General features: G+C 38.4%; 1 protein-coding gene across 1 annotated transcript; it reads left to right on the top strand.

Annotated features, from left to right (window-relative positions):
- The first annotated feature begins 201 nt into the window (after positions 1-201).
- LOC143849070 (putative LRR receptor-like serine/threonine-protein kinase At1g51820) lies at positions 202-9,553 on the top strand. The gene is made up of 8 exons (XM_077358114.1): positions 202-398; positions 2,884-3,418; positions 3,595-4,061; positions 5,296-5,434; positions 5,729-5,797; positions 6,927-6,998; positions 7,100-7,171; positions 9,190-9,553. Exons 1-8 carry the CDS (start codon positions 323-325, stop codon positions 9,446-9,448), a joined length of 1,689 nt encoding a protein of 562 aa, XP_077214229.1. The 5' UTR covers positions 202-322; the 3' UTR covers positions 9,449-9,553.
- The last annotated feature ends 2,002 nt before the right edge of the window (positions 9,554-11,555 follow it).

Below are 11,555 nucleotides of genomic sequence, written 5' to 3' on the forward strand. Positions count from 1 at the left end.
ATTGTGAAGATTATGATAAGTATGGCCCCACAACATCAATGGTCAAGATCACGAGAACCCACCACTGGGGTTTTGTGGGACAAGCAAGATAAGCTCTTCTTCTGTGATTGTGACCTTGGCTGATGAAAGCCAAGACAATTATTACAAAAATTATACTAAGATTATGACCTTGGGAGCCTTCCGCCAAACAAGCAAAACGATTTTCCCTTTTTTATCCATTTATCGCCGACTAACCATTTGAAGATTTCCATGCATTCCACACCAACTAGAAGAAAAATTCTTCATCAACATTTCATGGAAATTCGTTGAAGTCTCTGTAAGCATGATCAAGGAGTATAGCTGTGTTCGTTTGAAGATGTCCTTGCTCGTATTGTTTCTTGTGTTGTTCGCTTATCCAGGTAATTTTCATCATCTTATCTTCATTTTGCCGGGCTGTTTTGTCCGAGGATACCCAATTATGGGGATCCCTAAGTTACCAGAACATGGTACATCAACAAAATGGGTTTACTCTAGTACTGTTTTTTAAAGAAAAAGATTTAATAAAAAAACATTAAAATACATGAAAACTGTGTTTAATACGTTTAAAATTTTATCATTTACAAAATATAGTGAGTGTAAAATTGAAAACATGGCCAAAAGAACGTGTTTAATACCTTTAAAAGGCGTTTTAAACATTTTTCCTAAAAATTGGTGTAAAAGTTTTAGACAGTATTGAATGGTGAACCAACAAAACACATTTTTCTATTTTTAAATAGCATATAAAATAAAGTTTTGGTAACTATGGGGGATGACTGATCCCACATTGGAAAGGGAGGAAAAGTTACTCGACTGTGTATGTGGATTTTTCCACTCCCTGTTAAGATGCGTTTCCAACATCTTCAAGGGGCGGACCCAGCGGAGTGGGTCGGGTACGGTTAGTGCTGTTGGAAAACAAAACTAGGGAGGGTAGATGACCCAGAACCGGACAATATCTATACAATAGGGTCGGGGCGTGACATTATGGACAAGGTTTTAAATTTCGGTTTCGTGGGTAGTTTCGGTCCTCACCAAAACCAAAATTTTAGCCGAAATCTCGAAATTTTGGTCGAAATTCCATAGTCAACGCACTCGAAATGTCATTTTCTTGGGCCGAAATTTCGGTAATTTATGCTGAAATTTTGTAAAGGAATAAAAGATTAATATTTTATCATGAATTTCGCAGGAATTTCAACCGAATTTGGTAAATTTCGGCAATTTCGGTTTCGGAGCATTTCGATTTCGGTAGTCACTGAAATTCAAAATTTCAGTCCGAAATTTCAGATTTCGGCCGAAATTTAAAACCTTGATTATTGTATCAGAGCGGGACCTCCCATAGTACTTTGTGCCAGCGAGGACGCTGGGCCCTAAGGGAGGTGGATTGAAAGATCCCACATTGAAAAGGGAGGAAAAGTTACTGGGCTATATATGTGGATTTCTCCTCTCCCTATGTAGATGCGTTTTCAGCATCTCCAAGGGGCGAGCCCCGCGGAGTGGGTCAGGCAAGGTTAGTGCTGTTGGAAAACAAAACCGGAGAGGGTAGATGACCCAAAACCAGACAATATCTACATAGTGGGGTCGAGGCGTGACAGGGGATCCAATGTAACTTTGTTTTTCCTGTTTGACTCAGAGGCTAATTTTTGGACAGTCATGCGCCATGTTTGGCAACCATCTCTTAGGCATAGTGTTTGTCGCTCATATCTGCTGAGCCTTGGTTCTCCCTCTCTCGCATGTTCTGACCTAGGGTTGGTTTTGTGCTTTTATTTTATCATCTTTCTCTTCATCTAATAAATCGGTAAGAGTCCCCGCTAAACCCAACTAACCCAAAATAAAAAAATGTTTGGTAACCATGAAAAATTATTCCATGGAATAGTCGTGGGACGTCCAACTGTGTTAGAGGGATGGGGAAGGGAGGAGATAGAGAGAATTGGTAGAGACAACATCTAAAATCCCTAAAAACTATTAAAAAAGAAAATACCTTTTTAGAATTGGTTTTAATTTTTCCCTAGGAGTTTTTCATTCTCTGCTCACTCCCATCCTTAAGTCCCGCCCATCTCACAAATGGTAAATATTCCATGGAATGTCTGTTTTCTGTGTGGCCAAACATAGCCTCATTTTGATGTTTGGCAACAATGAATTTTTTTTCCATGAAATATTTTTTACCCAATGGTGAGAAACGAAGAGGGAGAGATCTGAGAGGGACGGAGTGAGAGAAAGAAAAGACAGAAAACTAAGGGAAAAAATTGCACTTAGTTTATTACCAAGGAGGTTTGAACCCATCTCTGATACCATGTGAAACAACCAACTGCACCAAAAGCTTAAGCCGTTAGTGATACTATTATTTAATCACTTCAACACTGCCCTCACGTGTGGCCCCTCGTTTTTAGGTTGGCTTACAGATGGATTTTTAATGACAAGGAGTTGGTGGGTTTGAATCCAAGCCGTAGAGGCCATAACTCCCAAGCATGTGAAACAACCAATTACACCAAAAGCTTAGGGAAATGTTTTTATCCGTTTAGGGGTGGGAAAATATCATTTTCCAAAGCTTAGGCTATTGGAGATGGTGTTATTTAATCTTTTATACTTCAACACTCCCCCTCACGTGTGGCCGGCCAAGGGTGGAGGCACATATAGCATGGGGGGCCATGCAATGACTACAAAATCCCTTTTATTAGTACTGATATGTGTAGAAATTCCAAGTGATATGCCCCCCCCCAAAGTGTAAATTCCTGGCTCCGCCCCTTCATGTGGCCCGTCTTTTTGCGATTGGCCTACACGGGGACATGTGGCCCCTCATTTGGGTTGGTCATTCCTGCTATTTACTGTTTAGAAGGTTAATTTGTTATATCCCTTTGTTGTGAGTTGTAGATGCTTGCTCTTCTGTGAGAATTGACTGTGGAGCAATGGGTTATCGCGGTACAAATGATTACTGGTGGGACGATTATCCCTTCACTAGTGCTGGCTACAACAGGCAAGTCCTTAATAACACTAGCTTCCGCAGCAAGCATATGAACTCACTCCGCTTCTTCCCCGATCAAAACAAGAACTGCTATACAGTGCCGGTGTTCGAAAATTACAAGGTTCTTGTTCGAGCCGGGTTTTATTATGGGAATTATGATGGGCTATCGAAACCCCCCACCTTCGACCTTCAATTCGATAGCAATTTGTGGGTGACCGTCGTTACATCGCTCGACAACGAACCTATTTTTCATGAATTAATATTAACACCGACGAGAAACAATATCAGTATCTGTGTGGCTCGAACACGCGATGGAGAAATCCCTTTCATCTCCTCTCTCGAAGCGTTGACAGTTTATCCTCACATGTATGTAGGAATGGAGAGTAACCATGTGTTTTTCACAGAGTACAGGTGGAATTTTGGAGGAGCAGAAGGAACTAAAGAGTAAGTAAAATCTTGAGAGGTCAGGGTGTAGCTGAGATCACAGAAAAAAAAAACTATCTTTAATTAATAATTTTTTCAATATTTATCTTTCCTTTTGGGGTCCTTGTTAGCTGTTGTTATATATGCACAATCATATTTTCAAAATGAAATGAAACATAGAAAATTGTAATTTACAGGTTCCCAGACGATGAGTTTTACCGCATCTGGGACCCAACAACCCCGATCGGATATACCAACATCACTGCTGATTATAAATCCCTTTTAAACAACTACAAAGAAGATTATCCTCCTTTCGCCGTTGTGAGTACCATGATAGAAGCGCGCCAACCATTAGATCCCATCATCCTTACCTTTGATACACCCCAGGTCAATTTGCCCAAGTACGCCATCCTATATTTTGCAGAAGCTTTCAAGCTCCAATCAAACCAGAATAGATCATTCGATGTCTACTTCAATGAAAATTACAATCAAACCCTTTCTCCTCGCTATGAGATCTGTGATGCGATCGATGGTCGAGTTGATGGGATTTTCAATCTGACCCTCATTCCCTCCAATTTTTCAAATTTGCCTCCCATCATAAGTGCCATGGAGCTATTCACTGTGAGGAACGACATTTCGGTGGAGCGAACTTCAGAAGAAGATTGTAAGTTGTCTTCCATTATACACATTGATCTCTATATATATAAACTATACACTGAATTCATAATCATCTATTTATAGGTTGCAACATGGGTCAGATTTTATCCGACCAGCATTTACTCATTCAAAAATAAACTTGGTCGGGTTTAGAAATCATGGGCCTTGAGTTGGTTCAGGTTTAAGGTTGAAAAATCCAACCCAATCTTGGCCCGGGTGGGGTTTAAAGAAAAAAAAACCCCAAACCCAAAACCAGACTCGACTCTAGTATGTCTACTATGACATTCTTACATATCTCATAAATAACATGACTTTATTTTTTAGTATATTGATAAAAGGGATTTGCTAGGGATCATCACGTACACAAGGCATACACAAGGCATTTCGCGGACCGGCTGTGGCATGAGAGAGCAGCCACATAGGCTCAGATTTTGTCTCATTCACTGCTCTCTCATGCAACAGCTGGTCCATGAAATGCCTTCAGTGATGGTCCGTAGCAAATCCCTTCATATAATTGTTTTATTACATGATCAGGTTTGTGATGTGATAATTTCCCTCCTTCGTTATGTACTTGATGACTTAAATTTAGAGATTTTTAGTGTGAAGATTTGTAGTTTTCTACAAACATTGAAATTAGTCAATAACTTGAGCTAAATATTAGAAACCAGACATGATCGAGCCCACCTGAGAATTTACCTCGGATAGGGTCATAGGATCAGGTTTATGAACCTCGGATTTTCCCATATATACAACCTTTTATTTGACGAGACCTAAGGTAATTTCTCGGGTAGGGTAGCATTCTGGAAAAAACTGACCTACTCGGCCTGCGTTGCAACCCTAATTCCCAACAATCCTAATATGTATGATAAACACACACACACATTCCCAACAATCCATTCCGTTCATGGAGCTGGTGGGCCAAAGACTAAAGGTGACATGCCCCATTTTAGATCAATGTCATGTTTTTGGGTAGTGGGGTAAATTATGGCAATTGCTTATTCAAAATCTCGTGTGTCTTGATTTCTTCTTGCCTTTCTTTATTTCACGACATACTTGATTTTTTGTATACACTCATTCATGCTAATTCATGAGTTACTGTCGGACATTTGTCTTTGTTTGCTTTGAGTAGTTACCGGTAATCGGATTTGTAGCAGAGGGTTATTGCCACATAATTACTCCTAAATTGACTATGTTTCGGGAAAATGGTCTGTCCTATTGCTTCTTCTTTTTTTCCTTCTCAGTGCAAGGGCTAGAATGGATCACCAGACGTTCGTATCGGCTACAGCTACGGAAATGGACCGGAGATCCATGCCTGCCGGCAAATGCCCCGTGGGAATGGTTGAGTTGCAACGACAATAATCCACCAAGAGTCACTGCTCTGTAATATTTCGATACCATTTTTAATAAAAAGGCTCATATTTCAATAATGGCACTCCTCTCCTTATACTCACTGCTCTAATTAAGAATTAATCAGCATTTGAATGCTATTAAAATTCTAAATACGGTAACAACAGCCCATTTAGCTATTTAGTGAAGTGAGGAGTGCCATTTTCAAAACAAGGAAAGAAAATATCATTATTCTTAAAAAACTGTATCTACGTCCATGATGCATATCACTGAGCTAGCTTCACATGATATCATAATACACAACTTTGAACTTTTTCTCCTTTTCAGTTATCTTGCGGGTAATGAATTGACGGGCTCTTTCCCCACTTTCAGTCAAATGCAAGCTCTTGAAATTATGTAAGTTCATCTAAATGGGTACATTTTTTTTTAACCCAGAATTTATGTATGCAAGCCCTTGAAATTTTGTTTATTAGGAAAAAAGTTGGAAATGATATATTCACCCCCTTTACTTCCTTTTGTCAGTCTTCTTCTAGTGTGTTAAAACAAATTCAATGGGGAAGAGAAACATGAGTAAAAAATAGAGAGAAAAATGAGTAACTGGAAAACGATAGAAAATCATACGAGAAACATCTTAGGAAACACATTAGTAGCGTTTCAGACGTGAAACAAATAATTTCTCCAAAAGCTAGCATAAGCTGTTGGAGATTGTGTTACTTAATATTTTTTATACTTAAAAACTCCCCCTCATGTGTGGCCCCTATTTCTAAGGGTTGACCTCAATGTGGCACATGTGGTCCCTCTTTTTGGGTTGGCCATTACATTTGGATTTTTTATATCAAAGAGTTTTACGTGCCTAAATTGGGACCCACTTATGGTGGAATAAATTAATCTTACCAGATTTGATATATTTAGTAGTTAGAACTTAGGATAGATTATGATACTAATTTAGATTAGGGTAATCTTTATTTAGCTATTTCTATTCTTATCATAAGATCTTTATTGATCTTTATATGTTTATCTTTAAGTGCTTTATATAAGTATATGCTACTGTTAATGGAAAACATTGAATGAAGAAATCATCTTAGAAATTGTGTCTTTTTCCACAAAGAATGATTGATCCTTCCCTCTAAGAAGATCAAATCTTTTGCATACCGATTCCGGTTCGTAACAAAGAGTTTTGAACCCAGGATCTTTTGCACTGATATCATGTCAAACAACCAATTTCTCGAAAAGAGGGGCCACACAAATATTAGAGTGTGAGATATCAAAGACAGGGGGTGATATTCGCCACATCAATTTCCCCCTTGATGAACGTCAATCACCTTCCATTCTTCCCTTTTTTTATTGTACTCTACCCTTCTTTTCTTTTTCTTCAACTTGTCTCCTTGGTCTCGTCACCATTGAAAACATACTCCACTTTTACATCATTTAAATGGTTATATGTATGTATTTTATTCATGTAGATCTCATGATGTATATATGGAAAGAGATAGAAATATGAATTGAAGTTTTATTCTCATTGTAGAGATTTGCACAACAACAGCCTTGAGGGGCCCATACCCGAATTCCTTGGAGAACTGCCCAACCTGAAAGAACTGTGAGTGAAGAAATTTTTCTCTTAACAAAACAAAGAAAAATAAATAGAAAATTCAGATATTTTGCTCATCTTTGTTCATCTTTTCTTCTGTGTTTCATCAGGAACTTAGCTGACAACAAATTCGAGGGAAGCATACCGGACTCTCTTTTGAACAATAAGAAGCTATCCTTAAAGTATGAACACTAACCCTGTATCTAAAAAAAGTAAAAGAGAAATGATCTTGTGCCAGAGAGAGAGAGAGAGAGAGAGAGAGAGAGTAAAATTGGTTGTGGGGCAGATATTTAGAAACTAGATGGACTGCATTTAGGGTAAGGGTGTCAAGGGATCCAGTTCGGATTGGACTTATCTAAGTCTTGGTCACGATCCGTTCGGTTGGTAGGATCCTTTTTGTGTGCTTTCGGATCCTATTTTACAGTCTGGGTCATGGTTGAATCGGATTGTCCATTGGAGTGCCCTAGGTACTACTTGGGGTATACCCAGTTAGGGCTTCGAAGGGGTGGACATGGTTCGGTTCAGTTCGTTCCGGGGTATACCCAGAACCGAACCATATGCAATCGGTTCTCAGAATCGGGAACTAGAACCGAACCATATATCTTTGGAACCGAACCGAACCAGAACCGAACTTGATCGGTTTGGTTCGGTTCGGTTCTGGGTTTACCCAACCTTTATTTTATAATTTTTTTCCACATAACGATTGAGATTTTATTTGTTTTTAATAACTTACGATTAAAACTTTAAAAGGCAAAGCAAAACGTTAGAGGGAGGTGAATTTATCCTCAAGCAGTAAGTGTAAAGTCTAAACCATTTTTTTCTCACGGAAACCGTATTGAAGGAGTGATTTTATCCGATTAGGGGGGGGTATGATCCTACTCGGTTCTCGGTTCTCGGTTCCAGGATCCCAAACCCAGGACCGAACCGCATTCTCACGGTTCCAGGAACCCAAAACCAGAACCTAACCACCAAATCCGAGAACCGAACCGAACCAAATAGGCCGGTTCGGTTCGGTTCTTCGGGTTGAACCGGAACCATGTCCACACGTAGGGCTTAGGGGTAGGGGAGGGAACCTAGAAGAAACTTGAGAGGATCAGAACAAAAAGCAATTTGTCATTTTGGGTAGGATTTTTAATATGTGAAAAATGGGAATTGCTAGCGTCCATCGCAAAAGGCTTTTCGAGGTGGCTGGTGTGATGTGAGACAGACAAGCCGCGAAAAGCCTTTTGCGATGGACCTTAGCAAATTCCATGAAAAATATAAATTAATGATAACATGCAGGGCATTTTTGTACCTTGGTGATATAAGTAAATGACGTGCCGTGCATATAAATAAATAAATAATAACATGCAAGCTACAAAAATGCCCTGCATATTATCATTTTATATTTTTCATATATTAAAAATCCAACTCACTGGTGTACCTAATCATGTCCATTAACGTTCAGATCGTTTGGATCTATTGGACCATCTGGGTCCATGGGCGCCCCTACATTGAGGCCTTAATTGGACGGTAGGATTGCAATTTGGGTTGGGACCAGGTCAGGTTCAGCTTTTGCTATAAAATAAATTGTAATCAACCCAAACCCAACCCAATTTGAAGGCTCTGTTAGTTTAAGATTATGCCAACCGATTGTGAGTCCAAAACCAATTCCTGGATTCAAAATTCAACAAACAGTTGGTTTTGGACTCACAATCTGTTGCCATAAACGAACGAGGCCTAAGGTAAAAGCTCAACCCGAATTCTCAAAACTTGACCCGAGTTGCATCCCTTAGATCCTAGACTACCCGACATCTCTCATCTTTGCTTTAGAAGGACAAATGTCAAACTACCAATTAGTCCAAAAGCTTAAGTTGTTAGAGAAGTGAGGAATGATAGACTGAAGGGCGCCTTCGCAAAAAAAAAGCAGCACCTCTTTTTAGGGCTGGCCTACACATGACACATGTGGCCCTTCTTTTAGGTTTGACCATTGCATGTGGATTTTTGCTATCAAGGAGGTTTGAACTCAAGACCTTTGGCTCTGATACCATGTGAAACTACCAATAACTCCAAAAGCTTAAGCTGTTGGAGAAGTTGTTATTTAATCTTTAATGCTTTAACACCTAGAGAGACAAGTTTACCGAACAACAACTCTCATTTCTATACTTTGTTGTGTGTGATTTCAATCCATATTTTCTGCTCCTTTCTCTTGGATTTGCAGTGTAAGTGGCAACCCTGGCTTGAAATTTCCGAAGAAGAAAACTTCAAAAGTAGTCGGATTGTGGGTTGGAGGAGCTCTGCTTTTTGTGGTTATTTGCTTCCTACTGGCAACTTTTGTTCGTAGCTCAAGAAGGAGAATTAAAATACAAGGGGGAGAGGTAGAACTCGGTGGCACGGGGGAGGGTCAACCGATTCCTCATGGACTCGGCAACCAGGATGAGCCGATCCTGCAAAGGAATGGTGGGCAGACTGGGAATTAGCCAAAAGAAATGCCGAAAGAATGAAATGTGGGGAAATTTGTTCAGATTAAGTAGTCATTAAAGATTAGTAGAACCTTGTTATGTGTAATGGGTTGGAAAATTGTTTGAGGAGTACAATTATACTAATTGAATAACTAATATTCAGAAGGATTGCAGATGTAAGACTCCATTTTTTTATATAAATTGGCATATAAGAAATATTATGACCATTTTTAAGTGGAAAAATGGGCATAAGATTTGATTTAAAGCCATTTTACATGGAAAGAAACAGAGCATAGAAAAGCCCTTTGATCAATGATCATTTCAAGATTCCTCCAAGGAAAGCTATTTTATTTTTGTAATCCTTTCTTTTGTGAGTGTGATAAGAGAGTATTTTGTAAAGAAGAGAGATGAGACCTTGTAAAAAGAGAGAAGATTGAGAGTATTTTGTAAAGAAAGAGAGTTGAGATTAGGGGTGTAAATGGATATTCGGAAATTCGATTACTATCCGCATCCGAATCCGTTTAAAGCGAATATTATCCGAATCTGTTTCAAGCGGATATTATCCGAATCCGTTTATGAGATATCCGGCTCTTAGCGGATGCGAATCTGGTAAATGGTATATCCGATCCGTTTAACATCCGAATCCAAGAAGTAAATCATTTTTATTTATTATTAATAATATCATTAATATTTATTTTTAGTAATGACACACTATCTTTTGTTTCTATAAGAAAAAGTGAATATTCTTTTTAGAAAAAAATATAAAAAACAAAAATAGCCCATACCCATTCCATCAAAATAGCCCAAACTCATTCCATCATATACAAAAAAAAAAAAAAAAAAAACCCAAAGACCACTACCAACACTATCATCCATCCCCATCGCCTCCCTCTCTCTCTCTGCCTTTGTTTTAAAAGGAAGAAGATGATCTCATATATTTTAGGGTTTGAGAGTTAATTTTGTGAAGAGAATGTAGAGGTCTAGTTTTAAGGTTTGGAAAATTCATTCGAGTAACTAGGAGAAAAAAAGATAAAGTGCTGCAATAAAATGTTTGAATTTACCGGATAAACGGATACGGATAATATCCGAATTCGAACAATATCCGATGGATACGAATTCGGTAATAGATATTAATTATCTGTCGATTCCGAATCCGAATTCGAATTCGGATAGTGTATGCTGTAATCGAATTCGAATATAGCCATATCCGCTCCGAATTCGATCCGTTTACACCCCTAGTTGAGATCTCGCGAAAAGAGAGAGAAAACGTACTGTTTGAAATTGTTTTATTTTAAGAGATTGATTGTAGATTTGATGAGACATTTCATAAGAGTGGAAAGATTTCAGGTGAGAGATGGAAAGAGTAGAACACTACTCAAGAGAGCGATTGCCTTAATTATGGAAAAAAGGGTGTTGGAGTTTCTTACATTACAAAGATTGATCACCTAGATCAGTAACACATACGATTAGGGGATGGTGCCCAATTACTTATAAGCCCAACCACGTCCATTCACTTTTTCAATGTGTGGTCATTGCTATAAAAATCTTATTCGTTTGGCTTGATTTTAGTATGATTAGAAATGTTTTCAATAAACTATCTAACGAGCACAAGATGACATAATTTCAATGTGATTTGAGGGAGTTATGGCCAATTTATAGACATAGTACATATGTATTATGTGATTTCTATTTTACAGTTATTTTAGTCAAACTTATAGGTTTATTTATGTTGCTTTAAATGTACCACTTAGATTAGTTGCTTAGGTCTGAAGTTAGCTTTTATGATTTCTTTTTCTTATAAATAGAAGTTATCAATTGTAATGGACTTCCTTAGAATTATTGAATGAAAAATGACTTTGGGCATTTGAACTCTTTGAGAACTTTCGAGTATTTTCCATTTTTCGCTCTGAGAACTCAACTTCCATGGAACGAAGTAAATCACATCCCCATGGTCAAAGTCTTCTTAATATTATATATTTTGCCTCCGTTGCATGACAATGAGGAACCTTCAGGTTTTTGTGCTACATCACTCGAGGTAGAAGCAACGTGTTCAATCTCACCCTTCCACACGGGAGCAACGTGGGAACTACTAGATCTTCCCCAATTGATTTTCTCTGTTCTTGAG

Source organism: Tasmannia lanceolata, unplaced genomic scaffold (assembly GCF_043159265.1).
Source record: "Tasmannia lanceolata isolate RefF3 unplaced genomic scaffold, GAP_Taslan_0.1 ptg000016l, whole genome shotgun sequence".
NCBI classification, from domain to species: domain Eukaryota; kingdom Viridiplantae; phylum Streptophyta; class Magnoliopsida; order Canellales; family Winteraceae; genus Tasmannia; species Tasmannia lanceolata.